Source organism: Pleurodeles waltl, chromosome 4_2 (genome assembly GCF_031143425.1).
Source record: "Pleurodeles waltl isolate 20211129_DDA chromosome 4_2, aPleWal1.hap1.20221129, whole genome shotgun sequence".
NCBI lineage: Eukaryota > Metazoa > Chordata > Amphibia > Caudata > Salamandridae > Pleurodeles > Pleurodeles waltl.
This window is the reverse complement of record NC_090443.1, coordinates 283,764,672-283,779,107: the sequence shown is the minus strand read 5'-3', so window position 1 is coordinate 283,779,107 and position 14,436 is coordinate 283,764,672. Positions and strand designations below refer to the sequence as shown.

Genomic DNA, 14,436 nt, shown 5'->3' with positions numbered 1-14,436 from the left:
TTCGGTCGTCTTTAGGACCTGCGGCTCTCCAAGCCAAGCCGCGCCTCTTCATCGAAACCACGCCCCTCGTGCGCGCCTTTAAGATCGAACTAGGAGGCGGAGCGAAGCTCACAGGGGCGGTTTTGCACAGAAGTCCAAGCGCAGGCGTATTAAAGAGCCCGGAACACTTTCTTATCCAAGATGGCGGCAGCGATGGACGTTGATACTCCAAGCGGTTCTGGCAGCGGCTTGAGCAAGAAGCGCTTCGAAGTCAAAAAGGTGATATTTGGGGCTGATTCGCAAGCTGTGGGTATGGAATTTGATGTGGGGTGCCAGAACGACATGTATGGTACTCAATATCTCGCTCAGCCCACTAAGTGTACACTACAAGCTGTCTGGTTGAGTCCCTGGGCCAATGACACAGTCGCATTAGTTGCTAATGACAGGTAGGCGGGCTAATCATTTCGATACCCTGTCCAAGAGACTGTAGCTAGGCACTGGCCTATTAGTGTTAAAACCGGTCGTGCGTTGACAAATGGGAAGCCAAGCTTAATAGCACGTGCGGCTGGGTTGTTTCAGGCATTGATGGACGGGTCTGGGGTAACTAACGGATGTAGGCTGCAGGGCGGGGCGTCAAGTGTTGCGGGAACTGGCTCGGGCTCTAGCAGCGTGGCGTGTGTAGCCAATTGACGCTGCGTGTGCCGCCCGTCTGTTGGATGCCGGTGGCCAATCACCTTGTTCATTGTCGGGAATGGTCGACGGGGACGGTTTTCACAGGATTCGCTAGTCATTCTTGTCTGTTAAAGGAGAGCGCACAAGGAAGGGACTAGGAGGTGGGGCGGGGTTGAATTAGGACTGCGGAAATACTCAAAAGCCTTGGTGGTGTTACTTCACTTTAAATTGACGTGAGGGTTGCCTCACGCCAGCGTAATGTGTAAGGACAAAATTAGGACTGGTACAGTTGAGAATCGGGCATGTTTGAAGAGTGGAATGTAGGTATGCGGAAATTGTGCAAAACTCATAAAGGCCAGATATTTATGAATTATAAAATGATTCTTACAAATAATCACTGCTTTGAAGACCCTATACCATGAAATGTAGTAGCAATGCCAGTGTTTTTCCACCGTGCTCTCTTAAGCATTTCACGGCTAACTCTTAGAAAATTGTTTTCCACAAAAGGTATAAATGCCCACTATCGTTCTTTTTCCTCCACATTCTGGGCATTTGACAACTACCTGGCTTTGTGTATTTCCTTGGAAGGACAACTAGACACTTAAAGGAATTCAGATTGGTGAGATTTCCATGGATCCCACTACCCTTTCTTCCTTTGAAATCCCTGCAAGCCTTGAACTTTGGCTAACCTCACACATTTATGTGAGGGCAAATTCGAGTGTGTCTGGGGAGCGACACAATTCCTACCAACCTGCATTCCCACAGTTCCGGCGATTTAAAAAATAAAATAAAAAAAAAGGCTAAACATGAGGCACCAATATTGACTTGGTACTGTCACAGATTTCCTGTCACATGCAGACCATCCAACCTACCACCTGGGAGTGGTGTAGAGAGACTGTTGGGGCCAGCATGGAGTTTGGGGCACTGTCCAAAGCCTGCCCCAGAGGTTTTAACTATTTTGCCTGGTCTCAAGTGCAGTGGTTCCCAACCTTTTGACTTCTGTGGACCCCCACTTTATCTCTACTAGAACCCAGCAATCTGGCCTAGGGTTGGGGGGGTGAGGTTCTGTAACCTGAAATACACTGACCAACAATCTACAACATGCATCAGCAATACATTTTGGCTCTGGGCACACTTCAACCAAGCATAGAATTTTATTTCTTTCTTCTTTTTTTAAAATGTTAACACCCCCGCCAATCTCCAGTCAAGACAACAAGAAGACTAGAAAAAAATGTACCCCATTTTGTGAGGTAACTCACGTTGCCTGGACTTCGCTATGTTAATTTAAGGTAAAACATATAAAGATACATGGTGACTGCTGTGGGTTGGTGGCGTAAAGAAAATTGTGGCTGAGATTGATAACATTCAATCTCATAGCGCAACAGAAGGTCCTAGTTATCCTGTTTTAATTTTTTTTATTTTGACACACATCCCAGGGGAGAGCTGCAAATAAGGAGTACTGATTCAGAACTAAAAAGGAGTTTCCTGGGGCATACAGTTTGAGATGTACAGATGGAATCTGCAACAGCAGCAGGTTCCCAAACCTGTTGAAGTCTTTATTTTTTTTATATTTTGTCAGTTGTGTTCTTGCATCTTATTGAAACATGCGTGCATTTAATTCTTCAAAACAGCACTAAATAACTGTTTTGGCTTTTGTGAAATTACATACTATCTTGTGTAAGGTTACTACTATTTTGCATTAGTACTCAAAAGTAACTTTCACACACCCTCATAGTTTAGGCATACCTCATCAAAAGCACTGTCAATGATATCCTGGCTTTGCTGAGGCCTCTGAGCACCTTGATGGGCTGAGTATAAACTAGAGACCAATGGATTTTAATCATAGTCTAGTATTTGCATAGTGCAAACCTGACCAAAAGGCATCTATGGAGTCAAAGGCATTCAAAATTGGAAAGAATTGAGGTGGAGTTGCAGAGAGACTTTTTACTGATTATTATTTTTTTTTTTTTTTTTACTGATGACATAGTTGGCCTTTTAGATGGTGAGTTAGAAAGCAGTGTCATTTGGGTTCCATTCAGTTTACAATATGTTAGTTGCAGTGATAATGTGTGTTGTTGTCCCCACAAGTTTGGTGCTCCTGCGTTGAGACTACCAAACTCGTATTGAGCCCCTCAGTAACCTTTCCTGCTTGTTCTGTTTTTCTGCTTTACCCATCTGGCCAGAGTGGGAGAGACCACCTCTTGCAAAGGTGGTTTAATTGCAATAAGTAATTGTCAGATGCCTGAAGAATGATGTGTTATAGTTTGCTTTTCATACTAATTCAAACACCTAACCACACAGCATTTATGGGTAGCTGCAGTTACTTAATTGTGGTGTTCGTTTCTGCCCATCTAGAGAAGTCAAACGTCTCTATTTGTGGTGAAAAGATCTATCTGAAGTCAGTTGCTGGTTAAACAGTCCCAAGGGTCACATTCGTAGTAAACCAGCAGGCTTTAGATCATTAAAGCAATAAACAACTTCTGCACAGACGAGTGTACAGGTTTTTCAGTTTCATTTCTTTAATAATTGCTTGAAAATGTCAGTCTTCAGAGTTCGAACATAGTAATACTCAAATTACATATACTAATAACGTCAAGCTTCATCAGGACCCAATGCATTTTGGGTGGAAACACTTTATGAGGAGTAACTGCAGTAAAATGTATTAAAACACTTTCAGAACGGTTCAAAAGGGTTATCAGATTACATTTAAGAATGTGACAAGTGACCATGATACTGGGTGATGACCGTACAAATAATCTAATTTAATCAAATAATATTGTGCTTTGCCTAAAAAGTGTCAGTTTAACATTGCAGGAAAGAGTTGTACCAATTGGAACCATCCATTGACCGCAAAGTGTGTCTTCATTAGTGTTATTATTAGAAAATGAGTGAACATGAATCAAATTGAATGCTGCTAATGGTAAATACCGAATAAGTGTTAGCGTTCTGTAAACTGATGAGGGCAGTGAATCCCAATCGTAATTAGAAGCAATCCAGTATGACACGGTAAACATTGTTTGCAGAAAGTACCTGTTACTCTATTGTGTAGAAACCAGATTTGTTACTAACATGCCCAAGAAAATGTGAGGAGCGGCTGAAGCCAGTACTATAAAGAATATATTAATTGTCAAAAAGCACTAGTTTTATGAGTGGTGTTATCTGGATGATTAATGGCAACCGCAAGATGGTTGAAGGCATGTTCAACACAGAAACATGCATGTAAAAAAGACGTTCTTAAAATCAAAATACAACGATCTGATAGTTAATACAGTTTTAGCAGTGAATACCCATAGAAAACTAATGTGCCTACAAGCTCATGGCAAAGAACCCTTGTTACCTTAAAGAAAAAAAGCAGCTAGTATGAGAGTTAAACAGCACATGCTTGCATGGAGAAATGCACCCTGGAACAGTGCCCGGTATTTCGCGCGGTGGTAGCTCGTGCATATCACCCGTAAGTGCTGCAGTGTGGCGCAAAAGCGAGAAAATTATATTCAGAAAGTGTTTATGGGAGATTGTACTGAAGACAATTATCTGTCGATAAGTTGTCGTTATACAATGCTTTGGAACTAATTTTTAACTAAAAATCCATTCATAACCACAATAATTGTATATCAATCAACATACGTGAACAATTTCAACTATATCTGTACAAATAACACCAGGAAGCTACTTATAAAGGATACTTATATAATGTCAAGAACAAACAGTAAGCCAGAGGGCTATTGTACAGCATAAATATAAAGATTTTTATGCTGCATGGCTAGACATGAATTGAAAAATACAAACAAATATTACTTACGTAAAAAAGTAAATGTCATCCTTACCAATCATCAGAATAATTTGGTTAGTAGCAAATCACAGCAAATGGAACATTTCCTATTTTATCAATTAACACTTTGGGTTGTTTGGTATCTATTTTTTTTTTTATCTAGGGTTACAAATGAGTCCAATATTTTATGTGAAGATGGCGGCATGAAAGTGCTTTTAGGTTTCGAATTCTTTGTAGATGTCTTGGTCCTGGATATTATCTTTAGATTCTGTATTGTTGAAAAAACTTAAACCGAAGATTGCGATTGAATTTAAAAAGGGAAAGTTCATTCTCCAGTTAGTTGGTATTGTTTCTAGGAGCAAAAGATTTTCCTTTGAGGAGTATGATTTGTTGGGATGTGAGTGGAATAGATGAAATATTGAATCTAAGAATTTTGATTGACTCTACAGGTTAACCTTGTTTGCTCTTCGTCTTTTTTCCTTTTTCTGTGGCCTCTCCTCGTTTATTTGAAGCTGTTGTGATGGTATTGTATTGTATTGTTGGTTCCAGGCAATGATTTGCTGACTGGCTTATGGACAAAGATGGTTTTGAATTGGGATGTTTACATAGCTGTACTTGCTTGTCTATCCACTAGTAAAGTTGATGCATCTATTGGTTGACGTTTGGGTAGCATATGTCCCATAGTTGCTAAACTCTGTTCAGATGGCACATTACTTTGTTTTTTAGAGATGCGCTTTTGTGAGTATACTTCTACCAGGGTGGAAACATCAGGTTTATAATCTGATACCAGGTTTGAATTTCCTGAGTTTTCTTTCATAAGATGCCTTTGCATATGCATCCAGTTTAGTTGTAATGTCTTAAAGTGTGACAAAGGTCTGTATCTTAAATTAAGACATTCAGCAGGCTGTAACACCAAGAACGTGATTTATTACGTAAAATGCCCATGTGGCTACTACATGTGGGAAAAACTGAAAGACAGATTAAGATCCAAATAACCGAACAAAAGAGTACTGTAAGGAATATGAACAAAAATTCGAATTTAGCATTGCACTGGGCAGAGCAAAACCACAATATTGCACAAATCAAATTTCGCGGCTTGGAAGTAATACAAACCATTCTTGAAATTGCTAACCACAAAATTCGAGCCCAAAGAGAAAGCTTCTGGATAAAACTAAAGTAGGTACCTTACAGCTTGAAGGATCAAACGATAAAATAGACATGTTCTATTTTCTGTGATTTTGTTACTGATGTTTATCTGAGTTCTGATTGATAAGGATGACATTTAATTTTTACACAAGTGACATTTTACATTTTCCTTTTTGTCTACCCATGCAGCATTAATGCTGTATTGTTATGCTGTAAACTAGTTGTTTGGCTTACTGTTAGTTTTTGAACGTGTGTGTATGTATGTATGTGCGTGTATGTATGTATGTGTGTATATATATATATATATATAGTGTGTATTCTTTCCAAGTGTCTTATTGGCGTTAATAATGCAGATAAAGTTGAAAGCGTTTATATATATATATATATATATATATATATATATATATATATTTTTTTTATTATTATTATTTTTTTTTTAATGCAATTAACATGCTGATTTGTGGATTCCTTCTTTAAAAAAGTTCCAAAGCATTATATAATGACAACTAATCGACAGATATAATTGTTGTCTCCAGCATAATCCCCCATACACACTTTCTGAATATTTTTTTCTATTTCTTTTGCACAGCACTTCCGGGTGCTCGGCATGTGCTTCTGCTGTGCGGCCGCTTGAAATATGAGGCACTGTTTCATAGAGCATTTCTCTATACACGCATATGCTTCCTCCCCCACCCCCCCTGCAGTCCTGCAATGTCCTTTTTTCCTTTTTTTTTTTTCGTTAGGGTAACAAGGGTTCTTTGTTCCACGCTTGTTGACACTTTATTTTTGTGTATTCACCAGTACACCGAGTTGAAATTTAATATTGTTTTATTTTCATTTTAAGCACATCTTTTTTCACAAGCACGTTTCCATGTCGAACCACCTTCAACCATCTTGCATTTGACGTCAATCATCCTGGTAAAACGCCATTCATGTGACACAGGCGATTTTAGAAAATCGCTATACTTTTTACAGTATTGGTTTGAGTTGCTCCTCACGTTCTTGGGCAAGTTAGTACACAAAAGCGGTTTCTATGCAAAAGTGACAGGCATTTTCTATAAGTAATGATTACCATGTAATTGAATGGTTTCTAATTAAGATTCACTGTTCTCATCAGTTGACAGAATTAACACTTACTTGGTATTTACATTAGAAGCACATTATTCGATGTACATTCACTCATTTTCTAATAAGGACACACCGTGCAGTCAGTTCTGATTTGCACAAAGTTTTTTTTATTGCCAATGTTTACCAGGCACTTTTTCAGGTAGAACACAATATAACTTGATTCAATTATATTATTTAATTGCATGGTCATCACCCAGTGACAGTCACTTATCACATTCTTAAGTGTCATTTCGATAGTGCCCTTGAACTGTTCTGATAGTGTTTTCTTAAATTTTATTACAGTTACCCCTGATGAATGTTTACCACCTGAAATGCATTGGGTCCTTGATAGATCAGGATGTTATTGTTTCTTGTGACTTTGAATTGTAATGCCATACAGATATGTAGTTTGAGTATTACTGTGTTTTAACTTTGACAACTTAAATTTTCTAGAAATTAAAAACTGAGGAATTTAGGCACACTTGTTTTGTCTGTGCAGAAGCTGTTTATTTAATGTACTAAAGCCTGCAGGCTTACTGGTGAGATTGTTAGAAAATGGGGTAGCAACTAAAATTATTCTTCCAACAACCAGCCACTTCAGCTCCATCTGAATGGCTACCTCTTGTGGGGAAAAATATCTGTCCGTTTCCTTTCCTGTATTAGGGTACTTGAAGTCTAAGTGAAGGCATAAGCCTGTCTGGGTCACCCATTTGTTATGAGTTATTCTCCCTAGTTTTTAGCAAATTCAGCTGATATAGGCTTTGATTACTAGGGGTTGAAGGTTGAGCCCTTCCAAAGGACCTGCTCGGGTGGGCTTGAAGGATTTGCATTCATAGTAACTGGTAAGTCTAATGAGGATGTTAAATACTTTTATGTATGAAAATCCACATTATACCACAGAGGTAACGGCGGACCAAGAGAGTACTCATCTTCCTGACTAGCAACAAAGAAAAGAGGAAGAGGTGGAGCCAACAAGGAAGGTTAAGGAATGATGGAGAGATTTCTATTGATGAGCTATGTAGTTTTTGTTTCTACTATAATGCTCATGGGAGTTGTAGTTGGTATTCCCATAAAGAAATGTTACTGTTAATCTTTTGCTGCCGATAAGTAGTAAAGGAGAGGTAAAGCACAATGGGAGGTTCATGCCTTGTCATAGCAACAGAAACTAATAGCACATAAGCTGTTACAGCTGTCTCACTTTTTAAATACAGCCAATGCCACTGGAACGTACCTCATTAAGAATGACTTAGTGACTTTCATATTGTATGTAGACTGGAGTCTTTGGCTGATATTGCCACAGGTGAGTAAGGACTGAATACTTCATTTTAAGGCCCTGATTGACTGCAAATGCTGATATGAAGCAATGCGCGTTGAAAAAATTACAAACATATTGATTTATAATTCTTTTGCAGTGGAACGCTGTGGCACTCTGGGCCTGGGATATTGTGGTGGATAATTGCGCCATCTGCAGAAATCACATCATGGACTTGTGTAAGTGTTACGTTGTGTCTTAAACCCATTATAGCAGATGTAAAGTGCTGTAGTGTGCAATGGAGGTGTGACAAAGAAATTGCAATGGGATGAACTTGAATGGCTGTTGTAAACACATGACACTTAACTACTAATCTTGTGCTACTAATTTCCAGGATAGTGGTTGTCGAGACAGCATTTTAATTAAAGAGCGCTGCATGTTTCTGATCCATCCAGGAACTAAGCTTACACATTACACTTTTTTTCGTTCCAGGTATAGAATGTCAAGCAAACCAAGCGTCTGCAACCTCAGAGGAGTGCACTGTGGCTTGGGGGGTCTGTAATGTGAGTTACTCCTTGTCAATTTAAATTTGATTATCTTTCTACTTCTCACCCTAGTATCTTTTTCATTCCCATTCGCTTCTGTTCTTCACCTGCAGTACCTTTCATTCTCATCCTTTCACTAGAGGTCTCCTTCTCATCCAAGTTTTCTTCCCCTTTGAGGCCCCTTCTCCTTTTTCACTTCCAACACTTGTCCTCAGACCACAGAGAAATTCACCACTCCATCCTCCCCGACATCAGACTCTTCATCTAATGTGCAGTTGAATAATTGGTCCAGAGGGAAGTGGGGGGGGGGCAGTAGCACAAAGGCTGGCAGTGACCATATCCAAGCATGGATGTATACTTCATTTTATTTATTTTTACTTTTATAAAGTGTGAACATGACCTAACCCTCTATTTCCATTACATAAGCCATAATACACACATTCCAAGCTCGCTTTCCTGGTGGTATGCCTTGGTGACTCAGTGCTTCATCTAGGCCATATAATGACGCTAATGTAAGAGTCTCTGAAATGTGCTAGATTAGAATAATATTTAAAGAATCTACTCCTTTAAAACACTCTTAACCTCTTTCTTGAAAACGATTATCTATTGGTTAGACTGAATACCTGACAGGAAAGAGTTCCATATTGTCAGGGTGGATCCAAAGAAGGTGGGGGGAGGAGGGTGCCCTTTTTCAAATGTATTTATTTTTTTTCTTCCCAATCTTGGTGGTTCGAGCAAGAGAGAATTGGCACTTCGTAGGAAGCAGCAGCACCCTGAGATCTTGAGCTTATTTGTGAGCTACTTAGGTGCATCATGGTGCAGGGCTTTTTTTTTTTTTTTTTTTTTTTTTTTTTTTTGGCTTTCTTGAGGAGGTTGAGTTGTAGAAAGGCACTACTCATGGATGTTATGTTACATTAGGCATATTTATAAAGAGCATAGCTACCCAAAGGCATTCCAGTGCCGGGTAGAAGAGTAGGAATTCATTTTTCGTGGGATTCAGTTTGAGATGGTTTTGTGGTAGCCAGGTAAAGGTTTTTATTAGTGTCATTGAGCAAGGTAATGTCTTCCATGGAGGAAATCTTCAGGTACAGCTGTGGTATCTGCATATATGTGGTTTGCCAGGTATGCTTGTTTGAGAATCTGTCAATGGTTCCATATATAGGTTGGAAAATGTGGAGGAGATGGTAAATCCTTGAGGCACTCCCATTCTGACTGGGGATAATTTAGATAGTGCTCCTCCTTGTTTTACTAATTGTTGGCGGTTTCTTCAAAAAGAGGGGAAAAATTTGTGTACATTTCTTGAAAGCCGGATTCTGCTTTCAAGTAATTGTGTTGAACGCTGAAGACCGGTTGAGTAGGACAAGTAGGCAAGAATCATTCTGGTCCAGGATATTAAGAGCATCGTCCATGATGTGAGGATGCCCAATTCGGTGCTGTGTCCTGATCTGAAATCCGATTGGAGCTTGTCCAGTTGACTGTACTGTTCATTGTGTTTGCGTAGTTGATTATGCAAACATTTTCCAGCAATTTCGCATGGAAGAGGGGTGTCCTACATCAGACAGAAATCATTTTGATCTGTTTATCTGCCCCTGTTTGAGTTGAGGGCTTTTTTTTTTTTTGTTTCTGTTTTTTCCCCGTTCCTCGGAAGTGGTCAGCTGCCCCATCTTTCAACAGTCTGGGATAATTCCTTGTATTAACGATGAGTTTGCAACTTTTGTCTAGATCGTGGAGATCATTTGATTGATGTCTTATATTATTGCTAAGTGAATAGGATAATTAAAATGTGATGTTGGTTTCATAGCTATTCAACTTGTAACTCTCCACTTTATTGAAAGTTTAAACTAACTCCATGTATCCTAATTTTTGGTCTCCATGAGCTGGATGTAGGTATGGGCTTTGTTAAAGATTGTGGTTTTCTGATGAGTAAGGTGGGTCAATGGTAGATTCCCATCCTTTTGTCTTTTGAAGTGATTGCTAAATTCTTTGAGAAGAAAATAACAGAATAAAAAAGCAAAGACATCCCAGTATTCCATGGGGGGTGTTCATGATCACTGTGAGATTGTTAGTTGCTCTTTGTTGCGTGACAATTTTGCAGTTTTTTTTGGCTCTGTCTAGTTGTGATGTGAATACTGATGCGTTGGCATCCCTTTTGGTGGTCTTGTAGGTATTTCTTAACTCCCGTAGTCATTTAAGATTCCATGAGATGGGTTCATGTCTCCATAATCTCTAAGCAAGTCTGGGTCTCCTCCTTTCTTGGTTTAGATTTAACCAGGGGAGGGATACTTTGTTTGAGTCTTGAGTCAGAGTATCACTGCCACCTTCATTATTTGACATTTGTTTGGGATGTTGTAGTCCTTTAGGATTTCTTGAACGTTCTGCAATTTGCAGGGTGGTAGATGGTTCCTCTGGTACAGGGAGGTCAAGTCATCCCTGTTCATGATTCTAATTTCTCTCACCTAATGTTTGACGCCTTGGCCGCTGTTTTTCTATGTATATATAGTGCTGTGCAATATAATTTGGTGATGGTCTGACGTGTCAATTAGGATGGTAGAATCAATGCTGATAGGATCCTCTTTCCTATGATTAGATCCAGTGTCAGACCTTTGCACACTTGAATGAGGTTATGATCAGTAAAGATGTTTTTTGTAGAGGAGACCTGTATCTCTCACTCCTGGTTCTAGTGAAGTTTGAAATCACCTAGAAAGATGAGGCTCTAGTGGTATATGAACTGCACTGTAATTGGTTCCATTATTTGTTTGAGAAACAAAAGGTTTTCTCTTTTTGGGTGGTAAATGAGATGTAGTTTTGTTATAGATCTGCGTGCTATGTTTATTTTACTGCCAGGTATTCACAGGAGGACAGCTTTCCACTGGGAACAGATTGGTTCTGATGAATGACAGCAATCCCACCGCCCAGCTTTGGAGACAATCTAAGAATTTGATAATGAAATTAGGAGATGTTAGGATATCCATCTGGGGGTTGGACGACTGATTTAGCCATGTTTTGTTCAGGAATAACATGTCACTCTCATTAAACAGGATAGTTTTTGATACGTTTGTTATAGAATTGGAGATAAGCAGCTGAACATGCCACAAACATAAGTGTCATCTCTTAATCCTGTGGCTTGTTCTCATGGCCTGGGATAAACGGTCTCGAGATTGGGTTCTCAGGAATTACATTCTGAGCCTTGAAGTATGTTTTATGAACGTTGGTGTTTGTTGCAACTGGTATTTCAAAAGTTGGGGATCTGCACTGCACTTTGGTAGGGTTGTAATAGAGCTCCGATGTCTTCTCTCAGATGGCTGATCTCCTTGGCCAGTGGCTAGCAGCTAGCAGTAGGGTTGGTCAGGGTAGTGTATTATTAGCAGGAGTGTGAGGGGAAATTGTCAATCGTGGTTGTGATTTTTTTTTATTTTTATTTTTTTAGCTCCTTGTTAGGATGGTACATTTTTTAATTCTAGCCAATTAAAACAGAATTGCAAGTGTGGCGTGGGGTTGTGAGGTTAGGCTGTTCTTGGCTGAGTTTGGTGTGATGGGAAAGGTTGGTTGCTAGTCGGTGGTGTGTTGCAGGTGCTTGGTTCTGGTAGAGTTGTAGGGTAGCTAGCGTAATGCTGTGTGAATTTGGATGTACTCCAGATAAGGTGTGGGCTTTTAACTTGTGGAGGATCTCCAGATTTCGGTGAGAGGCTTGTGAGAGTATATTGCCATTCTTCCATATTGATGTCACTGTTGCAGCTCAGCATGAAAAAAGGTTGAGATGGATAGCTTGAGACTCTAGGGTATTTTGAGACCTTCGAGATTTGCAGGAGTGCGTTCAGCGACCCACTCCAATGGACTGTACGGAATATGAAAAAGAAAAGGTTAGATTTTAGAGCTCTTATGTTCATGCATAAATAGATGCCAAAGAGGAGTGTTTTAGGTAGAGATTTCAGCAGTCTGTTTGAAATTATTTGCTGCATTCTTAGAGAATTTGGGTGGGTAATTTATTTTGAAGCTCTTTGGGCCTATTTCCAATGTTCTCTTATCAGGAGTGGGGTGACCCTGCCCTTTCATGGTTAAGGTTGTCATGGTTTGTGATATTCTGCTGCTCAGATCATGTGTTCTTGGTGTTCAACATTGTCTTCTGTCACAATCTTAATGCATTGTGGTTCTATTACTCCAAGTTCCTGTCTTTCATTAATACTGTAGTCACAATGAGAGAGGATCTTGGATGATCTAGCAGTTATCTACCCCCTCAGAACCAGGTCTACACCACTTTACTTCCCAAGAAAGAAAAAAAAAGTGCACTTCTTTTAAAAAAAATATTTTATTAAATGTTTTTTAGTACCACTGCAGGCACCCCGGTATACTAGTTTGAAAGCCATTTACTGTTTAGTTCCTTTTCCTATGCTGGATGTTGTTTGATTTCAAGACTGAAGGTTGTAACCATTGCACTCATTCATGTTTTAATTCATTCACTGTGCCATAGGCCTTGGAACATTTATGGTACTTTCCCATCTTTAAAACCTTGCAGCTCTTTGAACTCTCCTACTTTGTTTCCCCTCTTACTACCTTTGGTTCACTTATCCCTCTCCAGCTCAAGCCCTCTCCTTACCTGGAAAAGTACCAGGTTAAAAAGCAGCTGAGTAACGTCCTTTATTTGTTTGATTATATCTTCCAGCATGCTTTTCATTTCCACTGCATCTCGCGCTGGTTGAAGACCCGTCAGGTGTGCCCACTGGACAACAGAGAGTGGGAATTTCAAAAGTAAGATCCAGTGTGTGGGTGGCTTACCAGAATGGATAACTGGGAAGGCACGGGGTAGGAGATGGAGTGTTTTGGAGCCTGAGTTGATTGAGTTTCTTTTGAGGGGGGTGGAGGTATTTGTGCACCCTAAAATGTTGGCTGTGAAGGATTCCCTTTGCCACAATGCTGTTTGTGACACCGTTGCTTAAATTCTCCTAAATTCACATGTCCGCACATGAAAGATGTGCCCCACTTCTGCTGTGTCCTTTTCCAGCTTTTGGTGACGGGCCACAACAGTTTGTCATAATTGAATATTGCATGTGATCCCTGGGTGGGGGGTAATTTGGCATACTGGATTTGAGTAACTATAATAGGAGCCATTGGGCCAAGTTATAGACTGATTATGCCCACGACACAGGGCGATTCCAGCCTCCTATTAGTGCTTGCAAAACAAAATCCTTTTTTTCACACATGGTGATTTATGTCTGGTGTTGGCAAGGAACAGTTGTGTAACTCTAGCTCGTCTGGTTTCTGTTGCATGTGCACTTTTCCTTATATAAAGCAGTTCAGTTCATTTGGCTCCTGTACATTGGTGCATTCAGGCCATTGAGTCTGTTTTTGGATATCCCATGGGCAAAGCTTTTATGTAGGGTATTCCTTTTGTATAATTTGATCATAAGTAGTTGACCAGCATTCTGTAAGACCATGATCATGGCCTGTAATTTGTGACAACCTAATTGTTTTTCTTTTCTTTCCAAGGTATGGACACTAAGCTGTACTAGGAACCCTTACCTTCATCCAGTTCATAGTCTTCAGATATCCGTAATGAAGGCTTCTTCATTTGGGCTGTATCGCACTTGCAACAGTGGTGCCAGATTTCATTTTTGTTTAACATATTTGTTGTTTAGATCTTTGTTTTAAATAAAATATGTATCTATCCTACCTTTTCATCTGTGTGTTTTTTTTTTCTGACTTTCATCTGATGATGGTTTCTGCAAGGTTTGTGTGTACATCTTTGTTTTTTTGCTTTCAATAAGATACCGGACCCCTTATAAGATGACCGTTGTAATCTTGCCTATCCTTAGTATGTATGTATTTTGGTTTGCTAGTGCTCTAGCATTGGCTCTTCAATAGATTGAATGCTAGAGCACTATCCAATATTATAATATATATGATGATATGTATATCAACTATTAGATCTTCAGGGATGTGGAATTCAACAATTTCTACTTGGCCATGGG

At 39.6% G+C, this 14,436-nt stretch overlaps 1 protein-coding gene across 2 annotated transcripts in view; it reads left to right on the top strand.

Annotated features, from left to right (window-relative positions):
- Positions 1–14,137, top strand: part of RBX1 (ring-box 1) — a 102,099-nt gene extending 87,962 nt beyond the window's left edge. For both annotated transcript variants that reach the window (XM_069231139.1, XM_069231140.1), the window contains exons 2-6: positions 16–258; positions 8,086–8,164; positions 8,418–8,488; positions 13,131–13,216; positions 13,955–14,137. In XM_069231139.1, coding sequence (XP_069087240.1) covers positions 181–258; positions 8,086–8,164; positions 8,418–8,488; positions 13,131–13,216; positions 13,955–13,967 — 327 coding nt within the window. In that variant the 5' untranslated portion in view covers positions 16–180 and the 3' untranslated portion in view covers positions 13,968–14,137. The remainder of the gene's footprint in view (positions 1–15; positions 259–8,085; positions 8,165–8,417; positions 8,489–13,130; positions 13,217–13,954) is intronic.
- Positions 14,138–14,436: the final 299 nt, after the last annotated feature.